At 44.6% G+C, this 17814-nt stretch overlaps 1 protein-coding gene across 1 annotated transcript in view; it reads right to left on the reverse strand.

Moving 5' to 3' along the window:
* Positions 1-4447: 4447 nt before the first annotated feature.
* The window catches only part of ADAMTS2 (ADAM metallopeptidase with thrombospondin type 1 motif 2), a 190419-nt gene continuing 177052 nt past the window's right edge, over positions 4448-17814 (reverse strand). Inside the window, exons 19-22 of the mRNA XM_068959888.1 lie at positions 16734-16941; positions 15314-15443; positions 14276-14365; positions 4448-9987 (exon numbers count right to left, since the gene is read on the reverse strand). Of these exons, the coding sequence (XP_068815989.1) occupies positions 9524-9987; positions 14276-14365; positions 15314-15443; positions 16734-16941 (892 nt within the window). The 3' untranslated portion in view covers positions 4448-9523. The remainder of the gene's footprint in view (positions 9988-14275; positions 14366-15313; positions 15444-16733; positions 16942-17814) is intronic.

Below are 17814 nucleotides of genomic sequence, written 5' to 3' on the forward strand. Positions count from 1 at the left end.
GTATATATATATATATATACACATACACACACACACACATATATATATATATATATTCTTAATGCGAAGCAGCAGCTCTGGCACTGTGATCGCCTCTGCTTCGCTAAGGCTGAAGTCCGGCAATCTGCGCTTCCTGCCGGCGGAGCGGGACCTGGAGCGTCTCACCGCCGCTGCGTCTTCCAACACTGGGACCGGCGCGTGCAGATTTGCCGAAATTACCAAGCAATTACGAAGAACATACCAAATCGCGAAGTTTCTTTGTCTGAAGCTCTTGCAAGGGAGGCGCCGGCGCTGGGTCGGCTCGCGACGCAGCAGGACGACGGCTCCGGGCAGCCTTCGCTGGGAATTTCTGGGCCACGCGGGTTTGGCGGTCTTGCCGGCCCGGCTCGCCCCGCCTGCCGAAGTCGAGCTGCTTCCCAGGCCGGCGCCAGCCCGACCAAGGGACCGGCTCCGACCAAGGACTTTTAGGTCTGAGAAGGCGCCCGCAGCGGTGGCTGCTGGCTCGCGGCTCCCCCTGGAAATCCCACCCGGGGCATTTATTTGCGCTCTACTTTTCCGCACAGGTGTTTTCCCACCGCTAATTTCACTTTTTATAAATCTTACACCGAGAGTTCAAAAAAGTTTCTGAACGCCCCAAAGGGCCGAAATGCTGGTGCAGTTTCGTCCCTTTTGAAGGCGCCCAGGGAAGCCGGCGTGCAAGCGCTGAGCCGGGGCCATCCCGGCCGTAGGGAAGGGGACGGTTTCTCCGGCCACCTGCGGGGGCTTTCCGTGAACCTGCGTGTCCCCAGCCCAGGCGACTCCTCCTCAGCCGGGTTTCCCACCGCCGGCTTTGCCGGACGGCGAGGGATCGCTGAGCGCCGGGCGCTCTGCTCCTCCGGCCGCTGAGCTGAGCTGACCCCAGGGGTTAATGGTTGATTTATCCTACCAGCAGCAATACGAGAGCTGTAACAAAGAAAGCAGCAAGCGGCGCAAATCGTGGGGCACGTTGCAACACACAAGTTGTTTCCTGCCGGTCGGGCGGTTCAAAGGGGCTGAACTTGCGCTGCTCCCTTCCAAATCGCCTCCGGCCTCGCTGCCGGCGGGGAAAAAGGGTCTCAACTTGCCATGCGCCCGACATACCTCTCCTAGCGCTGAAAAAAACACAGCCCACAAAGGGATGGAGGTTAGTGTACGCGTGCACGCGTGGGCCGTGCCAAAGAGCGCCTGACTTCCCGGCTGCCAAGCCGGCCGGGATTGCTCCCCCCTGCTCCCAAGAGCTCGCCTGCACAGGCGAAGTCTGGCTTTCATGGTTCAGCTCTGGGACTTCCATCCTTTAACTGCAGCTATGCGTTTTATTTTGGAAGCGGTCGTCGTGGGTGCCTTAGAAGCCCACAGCTCTCACCAGTGCTCCAAGCACAGCTCACAAAGAACCCAGAATAACTGGGGTAAAACTAACATAACATTTTTCATTGCATGACAGAGTCATTAATTGCAAACAACTTGAAGAACATCCCAGTCGCTTGCAAACAGACAACAGGCCTCATTTCGCTGAATGAATGATTTGTTACAAACTGTTTGCTCAGCATTTAGCTATTAATTCAAGCTGCTGGCTTGCCCGAAACAAGCTTATCTTTCCATAGCTGTTGCATGTCTTTAATAAAAGAGCTTTGCCTGATTAAAAAAAAAAATTGCAAGACTGGTGGATGATAGCCATCACTTGCAAACCCTGCAATGTTAATATCCTTTAAACGGTCTTTCTCTTATCAGCTAGACCTGGGCTTGGTTTAGACGCCCTAAGAAGTAGCATGCCCCCAAGATAACTTAACTCCTGAACTGTTTGGTGTGGTTTGGGTGGCTGAGCTGATGGTGTCTGTATTTCTGCGCTGTCGATGGTGTCTCTGTGTCTCTCCCATTAGCTCGGTGCTGGCTATTCGGAGCCGGGCTGCTGGTGCGGGGCGGACAGAAGTGGTGCTGAGTACGTCCACATCAGGGTGAGGGCTTTTCGCCCCGTCCGACCTCTCCTCGGAGACTACAGGCCAATGTTGGTTTCATATCCGGACCTGCTGTACCTTGCCACCATCTAGTGGCAGCTGAGCTATAAAACGTGTGTCTGGAAAGGCACGGCGAGTCCGACGTCGCCGGCGGCCGTATCCATTAGCATTCAGTTTACAGCTTGCTAGCAGCATATCACAGCTAGTGCGTTTGGTTTGGGGTGGATTCAGGGAGCCAGACGTGGCTTTTCCATCCTGGACCAGGCAATACAGCAGTACTTGCTCTTTGCGGGTGCAGTGGGATATGGGACGGCCACTGCCGGTGCCAAAAGGATCGAGACTTGTGCCTCCAGCACAGCTCTCGGGATCGGGTTTCCTTTTCCTCCGCTGCCAGAGAGCTTTCTGCCACCGCACACACGCTGCATTGAGCTGGGAGACTAAATCCCAGCTAGTGACTGAGTCCGGAGTTTTTAAGCTGGCCTGTTCGGGAACTCCCAGCGGCTCTGGGTTTGCTTGAAGGAATTTGTCACCTGCCGTGAGACCAGAGCTGGGACACGAGGTGTTGGGGGCATGAGCGTAGCGCCTTCAGTGGGATCGGGTACCCGGAGCGAACGTGCACGTCAGCAGTCCCTGAGCGCTGCTTCCACACATGTTTTTTGCCAGCCCGGCATCGGTTAGGCTCCGGGGCCCCGGATGAACGCGGCATCCTGGGCACGGCTGCCAGCCAAAATGCCAGAGCAATGAGCAAGAGAAAAGCCTGTTGCGAGGCAGGTGGGGAATGGCATTCACCTCTCCCCAAAAATGGTCTGAAAAAATTCCTGCCTGCTTTGGCTTCGCTGTTGTTGGTCCCCAGCTTGGAAAGCGAGGTGGGTTTGCCCCCGCTCACGGAGATCATCTGCATCAGGGCTGGTTGCTCCACTGCATGTTAACTGCAAGCAGCACACCGGGTGTTTTGAGATGGGTCCTAAAGAAAACGCAGGCGCTGCTTGCAGGCTGCGTCGCTGGGTTTACGAAACACCCATCGTCCCCCAGCAGATGAGGGGTGTGTGTGGGGGGGTTGTTTTGTTTTGTTTTGTTTTTTAATTTAAAACCATCCTGCTGCTTCCCTCTGCCTTGGGCATCGCCCTGCCCGCCAGGCCGGGGACGCGGCGCTCGGGGCTCTGAGACCTGCGGGGCCGGAGCAGCCCCCGGAGACTGATGTTCTTCTACTGGGGCCCCCATTCGGGCACCAGATGTTGTCCACATCTGAAGAATAGCTGCAAAGAGGCTAAAATGCTAATATAAGGCAGGAGCCGAGTAGGTGTATTGTTTCTTTTAACTACCCTCTTCAAGCCTTTCAGGCACCAAGAGGAAGATCGGAGGGTGAAGGAGTTGCTGGACGTGTTTGACAGCCACAGGGGGCTTTTAGTGCCTGGCGAGCCCCTTCCCTCGGCCACAAATACGGCAGTCCCAAAGCCCCCAAATCCTTGGGGTTTTAGTAAAAAAAAATTAAAATATGTATTTTATTCTAGTGCAAACTAACTTGCAGACTTTTCCGAACTAAACATATTTTAATTTTTTTTTTTTTTCAATAAAACCCCAAGGATTTGGGTGCTGGGCTGCTAAACACAAATGAAGGCTGGATCCCTGCCCCTGGGACTAGCAAGCACTTGTCTTCTGACCTTTGGGTTGGTGACTCAATAATATCAGCCGCATATAAAGACTGCTGGGGAATCCAAAAGCCAATAAATATAATCCTTGTCATAGCTATAAATTAGAAACTATACAAATTGTCTCATGAACTGAAATCCATGTTTTGTCTCCATCGTTTTAGCAGGGCATTTAAATACATAACTCTGCTTCCCATATTGAAAATGCTGAGGTGGGAAGTTAGCTGATTAAAGAACACGTTGGACTTCAAGCGCTGCGTGGTGCTGACTGTGAATAATCAAGGCACACAGGGATCTTTCAAATCCTCAAGCAAAAAAAAATTCAATTAGATGGAAGCGATTCAATTATGCTTTAAAAGAAACCTGGCTAGAAGCATGCGGCTATGGCAGGAAAATGTATGCAAAAGGATTTCATGGAAAGAAGCAATTATTTTATCACTAGGCCTTCTAAAGCAAAATTTGCTCATCAGTCCCAAGCTGGAGCCCAAATAACTGCACCTCTTAAGAAGACAACACGTGAACTAGGATGGATTTGGGCAGAGCATCAGGGATGAGAACCTCAGGCAGGCTTAAATAAGTTTGATTAGTTTCTGTGCCGTTATCATGTGAGGTTTTGGTCCAGTGACTTCATAGTATTTGGTCTTGGATCATGGCTGGTCTAAAAGGAACAGAAGACTTCTGCAGCAAGCACATCCCAATCCTAATTAATTAAGGTAAAGTTTTGGAAATTGAACTGATCTTGAATCTAAAGATGCTTGTTGTTCCTCTCCCCTCCTGGCATCTCTGCACAATGTTAGGCCCAAGAAAAAAGCAAAGGGACAAGTCAAACACTTTGCAAAAGAACACAGACATTTAAATTTAATAAATTATAAAATTAAAGATTCTAATTTGTATATACATTTTTAATATACACGAAATGGCTATTTATTGCAATTTCTGTTAAGGCATATGTAAGTGAATGGAAGTCACATATAGATATTCAGATGAACATAGCTAATACTGTGCATTGTAGGTGAGTAAATAAGATATAAAATGCATTACATAATAAAATAAAACATAAAACCCTTTGAGTACTGGTAAAGCACCATTTATAGAATTCTCAAAATACCTGAAAGCATCTATGTAGCTACTGTGAGACTCTAAATATTGAATGGATATGTTAATAGAAAAAGTGATGCATTCATAAGAGATTACAGAATTTTTTAAAGGAATGTGACTGAAAAAAAATAGAAGTAGATTGGAGCCAAAAGAAATAACAGAATTGGTTTGGGATTTTTTTCTTTTTTCTTTTTTTTTTGTGAGGGGCTGACACCTGGATTTTAAGCTTAGACAAATAGAAAAATGCTAATTTAGAAAGCTGTGTAGTTGTACGGTTGGATGAGCATATATCAGAAAATGCATTGCTCAATGGGACTACATTGCTGTAGCTCTCAGATTAAGCAGTGTCTGCAGGAATTTAAATCGATTTGCTTATAAATCTGCTTTCTTTAGCTTTTGGAAACTAAGTTAAATTAAAATACGACTCTCTGCTCATTATGTCTCAAAATGCAGTACCTGGGCAACAGCATAATGGTTAAAGAAGGCAAACGACGACGATGCTTTTGCCCAATTACAGCACTGTACGAAAGAGGAAACAGTTGTCTAAAGTTCAGCTGACTAGCAAGTGACCAAAAAAAATTCCATGGCAGGAGAAGGACCAAAGCACAGCCGTGAGCAGCCCCCGCCTCCACTGCTTTGTATTACTTTTTCTGAATCAGTAGAGCTCTGCTCTGGGTTTTCAGCAGGGTGGCATGGTATACTGCCTTAGGAACCCATCTTCTTGAGGAGCATCTCAAAAACATCTTCTGACATACGAAATCAGCTTGAAAAGCTTTCCTGGTATGAGGAAAGACTTTTTTTTTTTCCCCTCGCTCAGGAGGACTGTATGGAGAAGGCAGCTGGTGGCCGTGTGCGGCAGGGAGACGGGCCAGTCTGTGCCCACCAGCTCCTCAGTCTTCAGCAGTCTAATGTGAAGCTTCCCTTTCACATGTGATTCCAGTGTTCCCCAAGTAACAGCTAGAAAAATATTCAGAAGAATATTCAGAACAGCTAGAAAAATAAGTCAAAAGTAAAACAAATCATATCCTCCAACAGGTGAGACTGAAAAAGGAGCAAGTCTTCCCCAAGTGCGGATGCTGTTCGGCCTTGAACCAGGGCGCTGATGACCACTGTACGGAGCCTAGCCCCAGACCAGCTTTCTGAGAGCCTGCTCCAGTGCCGCACGCAGCACAAGTTTCCATCTCGACTGGCACAATGCTTTTGGTTTGTTTGACTGAGAACTGACTGCAGAGAGAGCAAAGTGTCCCAGTTACAAACAGGTTTCCGGACATCGTTGAAGCTTTGCAAGTTCAGCCAGTGGTGCCCACACTGCGCAAGAGCTAACCCTCGTGGGTCACCCCTCGTGCTGGGGGCTCTGACATGCCCCGGGGCCATGGCCACTGTGTGACACTGCTTGAAATATACAGAACTGCCAAATTCCTTTTAAAGACTGGGTGGCAAAGGCAGAGCAAGCCTTTTGCCATGGTGTTTGCAGACAGGTCACTTGAAGTTGCACTAAAATTGCCTTCCCTGCTTGCTAACTTAAAAGTCCTTTGGAGAGACCAGCCTATTGTAAGGCAGGAGTGTTTCAACCGTGGGCATTTCTCACGTGGCATTTCTTTCCATTCCCTCCTTGGGTAAGCCTATTCCAGATATTAAAGAAGAAGAGAAGCTATTAGATGGGGTATCTCAGGCTTCTGAAGGTGGAGGAGCGGATCTCCATCAAGTTCCAGAGAGTAAAACAGGGCACCATCCAGGCAGCAAACTTCTACCAACTCCTGAGCCAACACGGGATCAGAATGAGAGACTAAACGTTTAGTAAAGAGCCTACAGCAGAGAGCCCTCGGGGAGCCTGCGAAGGGACAGGGAGGAGTCGCAGAATATATCAGAAACAGAAAGGTAGGAGAGCTAAAGGGGTTAGTAGCCACCTGCACAACCCTGAGCCATAGCCCTTCTCTGTCCTTGGGTTTGGTTGTTTTTTTTCCCCTTAAGTTTATCACATGCTTGGATGTGCTTCTAGGCAACTTAAAGTCTTGGGGTTGTGGTTTATTTTTACTGTCCCTAGACCTAAAGGCAGGATAATAACCTGAAGAGGAAGAGATGAGTTTTTACACTAATCACATCTGTGCAAGGGAAATGTGGAAAGCAAGAAATACTCAATGTACCCACATGCTGTGAGCCCCAGTACAGCTTGCTGGTCTCATGGCTAGATTTTTATGTGCAGCAGCTGGAATGGTGTTGCTTTAGCCACTACTTACCTATAAATAGCACGTAAATAGCACCCTTCAGTGCGCGTTACTACATTGCTCTGTTTTACACAGGTGTGACCTGACCCTGCACTGTCACTGAAACTTGTCGTGACTGTAGGCAGCTGCAAATCCCTCCGCATGAAGCTGCTGCTCACTCTGGATCAGTGCTGGGCTCATCTGCGCCTCATGGTTCGGTAGCAGCAGGCACCTACGGAACGGGGCTGGGGGCAAGCGAAGGCTCCTATAGGGGCAACGAAGCAAACTTCACCTGTGGGAAAATGCTGAATGTCCCCCTAGTTGTACTCTGAGTCTGCTGTGCTCTTCTCTCTGCAGCTGCCCTAACGTACCTGCTGCTCAATACTGCTATGCTGTGGGGCTTTAATTTTACTTTTTAAAACCAAAACACATTACTTTGCATTGCAGCATCCTTCCAATAACTGTTAGAGCAGGTTAGTGTAGAACAGGAACAGGAGATCCTGCCAAGTCAGCTCAGAAGGGCTGGAGGTGTCCATGTGTCCCTGGTGCTTGCACTGTCTACTGCTCTCACGTCTGGTGACATGTCCGCTGGAGACTGAGCGATCTCGGCCCAGGAGACATTTCTTAGCTCTCTTGATAACTCCTGTCATGCTTCCCGTTCTTCGTGGTCTTCAGTATAACTCCCATCACTGTATTGTCTGAGCTGCTCCAAAACACTCATCCGAGTGTATCACCATGCGCCTCTGTAAGAAAGGCAAGTTGAGGTTGTCACACCATCTCAACACGTTCCTTCTCTACTTTGGCTAGTACGTCCGTGAGTTATTTCTGTTACATCAGGCTCCTGTCCTTCAAAGATTTCTGGCCACACAGCTCAGGCAGCACGTCTGACATTTCAGTGCTGCAAAGACTGCTTTTCCCGCATGCTCCCTCCTTCTCTTTTCCAGCTGAATCGGCATGTTTTGAAGTGGAAACAGGGTAGCCCACCGAGCCATGACGTTTGCTGGCCAAAGCCAGGGCCCAGGCTGGCAGTGGGAAGCTGCACATGGTTTGCTTTGCAAGACTTCAGGAGCTCCTTGCCAGCAGCTGTGCCATATAAGAGCTTACATGTTGCTGGAAATATAGCACCTATCCAACAATCTTGTGATGATATACGCTCATAATTGGCTCTGCTTCAAACGAAGAACAGCTCAGGCTAACGAAAAGGCTGGAGAATGAGATGTTCTTGCACTCAGATTGAAATATTTGAAATAATGCTGGTACCAAATACTGGAAGGCAGGATCTTCCTGACACTCCCAAACCTCGAACACAGATCGACCCTGAAGCAGAAGAGCCAATCTGAATTTGTCTCCCAATCTCCAACCAGGAATGCAAAATTATCTATGAAAATCATGGTGACCCTGAGGGGAAACAGCGTACTCAAAGGGTTGTCGGGTTACACATCTTTAAGTTTCTAGCAGACCTGGTACCGTGAGTATGCGCGTGTGTCTCTGTGTGTGTGTGTGTGTGTGTGTGTCTATGTGTAGGTGCACAGTGAACAACTGCTCACTTTTGCACTGATAAAGCTCTCCTAAGGAAAGGAAGATAATATGAAACAATTTCCTCCAAAATAACCTTGAACTACAGGAGGAAAAAAAAAAAACAAAAAACAACGCTTTCTTCACAAAGCACCAAAGAAAAGGCAACAAGAATCCAGTCATTTTTTAAATTAAACAGCACGTGGGTAGGAAAAACCAAACAAACCCCAAAAAAAAAGCACCAACCAACCAAGATCACTGAGGTTGTTGCATTGCAGGAGCTTAAAGACTATCAAAAAATAAGGATACTTGTAAACAGAAAGACTAGGATGTTGTCAGTCCACGTTGGCTGGATCTACCCTAATACTAAGTGTCCCACACATATTCGATTGTTTAGGAGAATGCTTTGAGATTGTTTATGGAAATATGCAAACTACTGGTTGTCAGTTTTTTAATTTACACATAAATATATGGCTACATAATTTTCTAAATATTTCCTTATGCAGACCTGGGTAAGAAAGCTACGTAAGCACATGCCTAGCCCTAGCCACGCGAGCAGCTCTACTGAGGCATGTAGCCTGGCATGTCCTTCAGCACCTTCCTGAACCAGGGCTGAGTTAGTGCCCGGGTTTGTGCAATGCACAGGAGCATCACAGGAGGGCTGACCACCTGCTTGTCACGGTTAAGGGGATTGATTTCGTCTTGGGACTGTTTTCCTCCATCCTAAATGTAACACCCAGTACTATTCCCAAGCAGTTTTACACAGGCATAGAAGAATTAGAAGAGCCCATAAACTAGAAACCTGCTAACCTGGCCTAGGTATTACAGTTTGTTTGGATTCAGTGAAATGCTGTAATGATATTGCACTAATACTCTACCGTACCCTGTAAACCTAGCCATCAAAGTGTTTAGATTAGCACTTTTGAAACAATCTTTCATTCCCATTTAGAGTAGGCTTTAGAATTTGGCATTTCTGCCATAGCACCGCTTTGATTTTCCCCATTTTTCGTCTCTATGACATGGGCAGTACTATGATATTGGTACCATCTCTATAAGAGAAAAATGTTGTTTGTGCCATATTTCCACTCTAGTTTATTTTTCTAAGAGTCTCTTTTTTCCTTTTCTCAGCAATCAGCTCCTGAATTCTTTGATTCCTCGTCCTTTCATAAGGTATCCTCCTCCGGGTAATGATGTTGTGCTGCGATACTTCATTATCCAGCCCGTCAATCTTATAGGGAACATCCACCGCATTAACTTCTGGGTGCTCCTCAGTTGCATTGGAAAGAGGCGCATTTGTTTCGGAAACGAGAGGAGGACTGGTGGCAGCTTGTGTGGTGGAAACTCCCACGGGAGTGCTGAGGGTTGTCAGGAGCTCTTCCTCAAGGACATTATTCTTATTTATGTTAGACTCGGTTACGTTGTCGTCCTCCGTTATGTTGTTGTACATGTTACAGGACTTGCAACACAGCTTATTGTAACCAGGAATCGAACAGTAACGCGAGAGAACTTCCATGCGACAAAACATTGACTTGTCTCCTTGACAATGATCTTCTGCAAGAGAAAAAGGGAACAGATAAATAAAGAGCATCTTGACATTAATCAGAAAAAGAAACACAACTGAGGCTCTGGCAATGGGCAGAGGGCTTGATATGTAAAGTGGGATGGGAAACTGGCAAACGAGCCCTCTAGAAGTAGAAGCAGGCTTAGTATTAAACCTAAAACTTGATTCACTTGAATGGACGCAAAACCTGATCTGAATTCTGCATATCAGCCCCATGTGTACTACAGACCTGAACAGCTCAATTTTTGGCTTTGCGTTCTGCAAAATTGCGCTTGAGGAGAGCGCAGCCACGATGACGTGTGCTCCTGCCGTGGCCTGACGTTCAAAACACGCTAATAGTGCTGTGTTGTGGCCAAAAGCTACGTTAATCCCCCAGAAAGCGACCTGGGTTTATATTAATAAGCCTTATCTTTTCCGTTACGCCTTTTAACACAGTCGAACAGCGACTAACCTCAGTCAGGCTTTATTTATGTATATAAACCCCTCTGAGCCTACGTGAATTGTGTAACTCTCAGAATTTAATCCATTTCCCATTGGAGGGACTATTTTTTTCAGTCTCTAGTCTGAAAAGGGTGGCATTGCGAGGGCATGCCTCTCGCTTGTGAGAAAAGTGGTCTATTTAGCATAAAGCTTTTCTGCCCCTCCTCGAAGGGAGGTGGTACGACAAACTCAAGTGGGACAGGGCCAAGGCAGTCCAGTAACGACTGGCAGACTCAGTGCAAAGTCCTGATTTTTGTGTCACTGAGTGAAAAACTGTAATAAAAGGGAACGAATGATAATCCATAGGCGTGAAGCTGTCAGTTGCTGTTGGGACAATCTGTTCTTAATGCATGACAATACAGGTATTATGCCAGAGCCTGAGCTTGCTGAACTGCATATGGTAAAACGTAGGGAAAGGTATTAAAAGGAACTGGCTATATTGTTTTATTTGCTGAGAAACATTAAATGAAGCTGAATCAGAGATTACTCAAGCGCTTATGATTTCTGCTCAGAGCAGGCAGAGAGAACCACATGAATAGGTGGCGGATGGATGCTAAAGGGTTAGTAGTCCCCTTGGGGGGAAAGCTACCTGTCCTCCAGCCTACGTGCAGGCTCTATAGCTTCTGTTCCGCAAAACAGAAGTGATGGAGCTGGGAACTGCCAGGAACTGCAGTAAGGCAAAAGCCCAACACGCAGCCTCCGCTGCAAGCAGGAGGGGTCAGAGGGCTGGAGAGGAGACGGCAGCACTGAGGAGAAAGGCAGAAGGCTGACCAACGCTTGGCATAATTAGCGACACAAAATAATCACTTCCGCCCTCCTGTTGCCCTTACTAAATCTCCACCTACTCGAACGGTAAAAGATGCGTAACTCCAGTTCCTCGCCTTTTTGCAGAGCATACCTGCCCAAGTAGCGCATGTTTCGCCATTCTGCTGGGAGCGCTGACTTACAGCCAGCAACCTCGCAGCAAAGCAGAGAACCAGAGCACATTCAGAAATATTAAGTGACCTTGGAAAGCGTAGGTGTCACCTCTTCACTCATCCTCAGTTAACAAAATAGGGCATTACAGCGTTATAGGTGTTTAATTGGCAAACATATCAGTCTAAAATAAACTAAGTTATCGCTGCTGCTTTAAAATTCTAGCGTTGACCGATGGAGTTGAAAAATCCTTTTCTTGCATTCTATTCATGCCTCATGCAGTTGTTGCAGAAAAGCAAGACTCTGGTTCTTGGTTTCAAATGTGTCATTTTCATCGTTTTTAAATGCTAAAGTGAGATGCTGCCAGAAAAAAAAAAAAACCCAACTACTTCCTCAGAACCTCGGAATAGTAACTGGCTTTGGGACAAGTTTTCAGACCAGCCATTAAGAACTGGAAACTGTAAGTATCTGCATGCACAGCTCTATGCAAAAGGACTACACGTCCCTATACAGCTGAATATATGCTTTATACACCATGTAGTGGCCTCTTTGAACATTTTGCCTTGTGTTCCAGTGCTTTAATGCAAGCTTTTCTAAATGGCTTGCAAAATTAGAGCCAAGAGGTATCATATTTAAATGTAGTTTCAGCAAGGCAGATCTGCTCTGGGCTATGTAAGAATAGCTAAAAGCACCTTTAGAAAAATGCCTTTTTTCTATCAAAAATATGTAAAATCAAGCCTAAAAATATATGAGAATCCAACTGCATTATGTAATATGTTTAGTGACATCTGATAAGTTATATAAATAAATCTTCAACTTTGCAACTTATGAATGTCAGAATGAAATTTTTATCCTCTATCCAAACCAAAATATCCAGATTTGCTGAACTTTTATTTATTTTTACTTGCAGTATGCATGACAGATTGGAAGTATATCTTCAAAACATCAGTAAGAAAAAAATAAATCAGTTTCACAGTCACTTTGGTACACATTAGTCTCATAAAAAAATATTGAAAAGCAAACTGAATTGGCACATCTTTAATATTATGTTAAATACATACAAAACACTAATAAAATATCCCTGATAAACCAAAGTGCATATAGACATAGTGCACAATGCCCAGATACCTTATTGCACCATTCTCTATAGCCACCCATCTCTTGAAACATCACTAAACATTTGTCTATTTAAAGTTAACAGTCATGAATATATTTATACAGTTAAACACCGATTATTTTACATAACAGTATTCAGTGCCAGATACGTGTCTTTGCTTTTTCATCTTGTCATGTAAATTGTTAACATGTTTCAGGAAATTATCATATTAACAGCAAAATTTAAATATGTGATCACATGATAATGACAAGTTTGAAGTGCTACACTGTTGAAGATCCAAAGATTCAAAAATGCCACCTTTCTAAAGAATACGATCAATGCAATAAGGTTGTAATTTGCTCCAAGACTGCTGTTTAAAAACTGATATGCTTCTACTATTACTGAACGTCACAAACAGTTGTATGATTTGTGAACTCCAAATCTTCAACACAAACACGTAAGGTGAAGCAACAATGCCAGTTAAAGTTCAGTAAGTCAGGTAACCATCTCATCTTTATGGAGATACGGATATGCACTGTGCAAATTAACCTTGGATTAAATTTACTGCCTTCTAACAGCTATCATTCAAGTAAAAACACTCCATATGAAGATTAACTCAAGGTACCAGTGTACTGTTTAAAGCTGGATCTGGTAAATTAATGCCATTTACATTTCAACATTAAGGCATTTTTCTAAAATTTTTCTTCTAAGCAAAAAAGCAATAAAAATTGAGGTAATTCTGTAGTTGTTCACACTGTTATGTTTGCCACTTGACACATCAATAGAGCACACACATGCACACACACACACACACACACACACACACACACACACACACACAACCATACCAGTCAAGTCACACATGCACATGGTGAAAAAAGACCAAAGATGTAATGAGGATAAATAGCTCTTGCTGAGCAGCTGGAGACATCGTAGTCAATGAAAATGTCATATTGCCTCAACCAAGTTAACAAAAGCACCACCACACAACTGTCAGCATGGACATGTCTGTTCTGCTTTGCTTTCGTTTCTATAGGAAAAGTATGCAAAACTGGCAAAAATTGTGTGAAGTGAAAAACGACTGCAGCTTTTCACAAGGAAAAATATTTCAAAACACCAACAGGAGTTTGCCGAGAGCGGACAGCATAGTAGCAGCGCTTAAAGTACCAACAGGAACTGAGCTCCTAGTATCTGCGAGCCCTCCACAGGTTGCAAACACAAACGTTAAGTTCAGGAATAAAAAATGAGCAGCAAGGGTGAGTAAAGCGATGGCACTGCAAAGGAAATGGAATGAATAAATTCCCTCATTCAACAGACTACCCTGTAAGGAAACTGAAACTAGAGAGTTAATGAGATTTAGGGCCTTTAGATAAAGGAGAACTTCAGCACTACAAGGTGTCATTATTGTGATGTGATCACATTCACAATAAGTTCTCAGTTTTGCTATCAAACTGGACATCATGAACCAGTAAGAGCCTTTTTTCACCATCACCAAGCAACAAGCAAACTGATCCCAGCTCCCTTTCAGAGGACTGCAACATACTGTGGAGATCCAGCTTCACACATCCAACACTTCAAGACCTCCACCACCAGTGCTACACAAGCTCCAGAGAAGAAAGACACCGAGCACTAAGGCTGGTGTGAAAAAAAGATTCAGCCCAAGATTTAAACTTGGCAAAGTCAAGGGAATTTTCCGCATAGAGAGAGGAGAAGAGCAAAAGGCAAAGTCCACATTCGATGTGGCATGCATTTAAGGGCAAAGGCAGAGTTATAAATGGGTCTTTTACTTGAAGATATTTTCTGGATGGGGTAGTCTGGATCAGGTCTCGACAGCCACTGTATCATGTAGGTTTTCTTTGAAGGATCAGAAACGTTTCCTTGAATAGAGGAGAAAAAAAGATATAACACAATATACATTAGCATTAAGTAGTTTACCTGTTAGACGTGGATAAACTAACAGAATGAGCGGCCTTAGATGGTAAAGGAGCCCTGGGAAGGATTATAACTTGGCTGTGTAGGGTTTGGGTTGTAGCAGTTTGCTACAACTTTTGTCCTGTGCTTGACAGCCAACACTGAAGACAGCATGAAGGCCAGTTTTCCGGCAGTACTTCCCACAAGCGACGTTAAATATGTCCTGAGAAGCCTCCAGGCTACGTTGCACTGTTTTTCTTTACTAACCTTTATATGGGAGACCATAATTGACAGCTTGGTTCTAATTAATTAGGAAACAAAAGCCATTTATCAGGAATAAATGGAGAACACAAATTACTTAATAACAGGAGTGAGTAAAATGATCTCATGAGCATCATTTGCAAACAGTAGAAAGGCTAAGAAGGACAAAGGCATTGATGTCCTGGGTTAAGTAGGAATAAATTTATTATAGCCTAAGGCACGGAGTTAAGTAACCCCCGAAGATAACTCGTGCTTGACAGAACAGAGGAGAAGCCTGCGAATGTCACTGGTGGTGGATGAAGCAAAGAGGTCTCTTGGCCCACAATGCCCTTGCCCAGCCACAACCCACCCTCCTCTTGGCAAGCCTGACATTTGTCAGAGGTGCAGGGCTGGACTCAGGCAGTGTCTCCCTCCAAGGGATGCTGTCGGCAGCCTGTGGCAAGTGGTGCTTCCCATCGCGAGTGACCAGGAAGCCCAGTGGCCACACAACAGCACTTCATTTGGAAAGTCTGCTTGAAACCTAGCCCACGCTGAACTGGCAACCCAGGCAAGCTTCCTGCATGAACATAAGTTCAATGAAGGCTTTCACGTAAAAGCAATCAATATAATATTTTCAAAGTGAGTAATATAGGTTGGAATAATTGAGTGCTTACTGGGACACGGAGGTAGTCTGCAAATCCTTACGTTCTCTGGTTTATCTTCTCTACAAAAGCCAGCAACGTTGTCCCTGGTCTGGCACAGAACCTGGCGATCCTGCGTGCCATTGCCACAGCTGACAGAGCACTGGAAAGGATATGCACTGGTTACACCCTGAATCACCTTTTGCAAATAATGGTTGAGAAACAACTGCATTTCTTTTGAGCTTACATATTATATTATTTCAACCACCCCAGGACCTACAGTATCCGGTTAGGAGGGAGCACCAATGGTTGAAGCAGTATACAAGGATTTGTGAAACACTCCTAAAAAAAGTTTATGCTCTTACCATATAAAAACTGTAAATGTGAAGCATCTATTCCCACTGTGCACGTGGGACTGCATTGCTTATGATATCTCTTAAATCCAGTGAGGATGAAAATTGATTACTCTTATTTGCATGGCACAGTTCTAAAATGAAATGTTGTATCTACAAATACAGCCACTGTTTTTTAAACAATTTCATGGAGAAACGCTGAGATGAACTGGAAAGATCCCATATATCAAAATTATAAGAATAATTTAACGTTGCAGTATCCTACTCACATTTCTTGCCATTAAATGACTGGAAAGCGTTGCAAATACAAATATATGGAGCTTCCTATTGCTCTGGTAAATATTTCAGCTAGAAAAAGTCTGTGCATAGTGGCATTACATTTCTTGCTCACATAGTGAGTTAGCCCAAGAGCCAGGGAGGAAAAGCTTAAAATGCCCAGCTCCTGACACAGCTCGAACCACTGAATCCTGTCGTGCCCACAGAAACAGTAAACAAAATAGGCAGAAGAGAAGTTGCTCCGTGACTAGGTGTCCTGCGTTTCCTTAGGAAACTAAGTGAAAAACTCCTCTGGTTTATGGTCAGCACCTTATGAGACTCAACAGCTACATCTGCTGAGGGCTTTTAAGTCGAAGACGCTCACATCTTTTATTTCCATGGGCACTGGTGCCCAACTTTATTAGGTGCTCTTATTCACAGTATCTGAAGACTTCTTTAATTGAAAGAAAATAAAATAGTGACAAAAGAATTAATTGCCTTTCTCTCAGCATATGCCAACAGCTAAAAGGCTTTGAACAGGATAAAGAGCAGGTAGAGGTCAGCTTTCCTGCAGCTGATAAATGTATTTGGACAGAGCTGGCTTGTGGGATCTGGATCATTCAGCATCACTGCACACTGGCTTTATCGGGTGTTTCACTACCATCACCTCTCTGTCTAATTTACTTTTTGTGAAATAAGTACCAGCGGAAACCCAACAGCCTCTGTTTAGGAATCAGTTTATCAAGCCAACGCATTTGAATGGACAGCACAGAACGAACACTCCAAGATCTTCTTCCCTGCTTCACAAGAAATTATTTGCTCAAAGCCTCCAGAAGGTGACTGACCTGTGACCAGGGTCCTAATCTCCACTGTGCTGGACAAAGCTCCCGGTTGCAAGGCCTCCGGCCTTCTGGACGATCGTTGTTGCAGTACTTGGTGTGAACAGACCGATTTGTGTTATCGTGCAGGGGCTGGATACATCGGACAGATCGCACCTGGTATCCTGTTTTCCCGCAAGTTTTGCTGCAAGGCTCCCATTCTCCTGTAACCCAGCTGGGTTAGAGAAAAGAGAGTATGTGCTGAGTTAAGTCAATTTGTTAAGTAAAATTCCCTCTCCCCTGAATTAGATGACTTCGAACAGTCCATTGAACTGTAACTCTTAAGCACAAAATTTAGTAGGGTGGCGATATTGGTTCTGATCTCAGAAAAGAAGAAGAAATGAAAACAACTAAGCAGTTCTAGGGAGACTAATTAACCACATCACTGGAAACCAACAATAAGACCCAGAACTTTATACTGACTCGTTTTTCAATTAATATCTCTAAAGATTTGTTCTCCTAAGTTGTTACATACACAAACCCAAACAGTACCTTCCACTCGAGAAGGACAATGCTACGTGGTTCTTAGATGTCCTGCTAGCACATCTGACCACTATAACTAGGATTAATTCATAATTTTTATACTGCAGCCAAAGCTATTTAACAGAAAACGGTATCAGATCCATTAACTAATTGAAATTCATCATCTTTTATTTAATGTCATGGCAGTTTGGGCTGTAAAGTACTTGAAAAAAAATGTCATAGAAGAAGAAATTTTGCTTTTTTTTTTTTTTTTTTTTTACAGAGAGGAAGCCTACATTTCCTCAGACGAATTATAAATGGTCTCCTTCACTAAGTTTGAAGACCCATTAATTCTATTTGTTTGAGCTGAAAGGAATGTGCGTTGCTGTACACTTGCATAACATTTAACGTCACATTATTTTTGCCTTTCTTTCTGTCACTCAAAATGCATGTTTCCAAACACAGACTTAAAAACGATTAATTCCTAATATAGAACGGTGTTGTAGATCTTTGCAAAGGAAGAAGAAGGAAGCATTAAAAACACCCCAAGCAGTCAGTGCTTTGAATATGCACAATATGAAATTTC

Source organism: Struthio camelus, chromosome 13 (assembly GCF_040807025.1).
Source record: "Struthio camelus isolate bStrCam1 chromosome 13, bStrCam1.hap1, whole genome shotgun sequence".
NCBI lineage: Eukaryota > Metazoa > Chordata > Aves > Struthioniformes > Struthionidae > Struthio > Struthio camelus.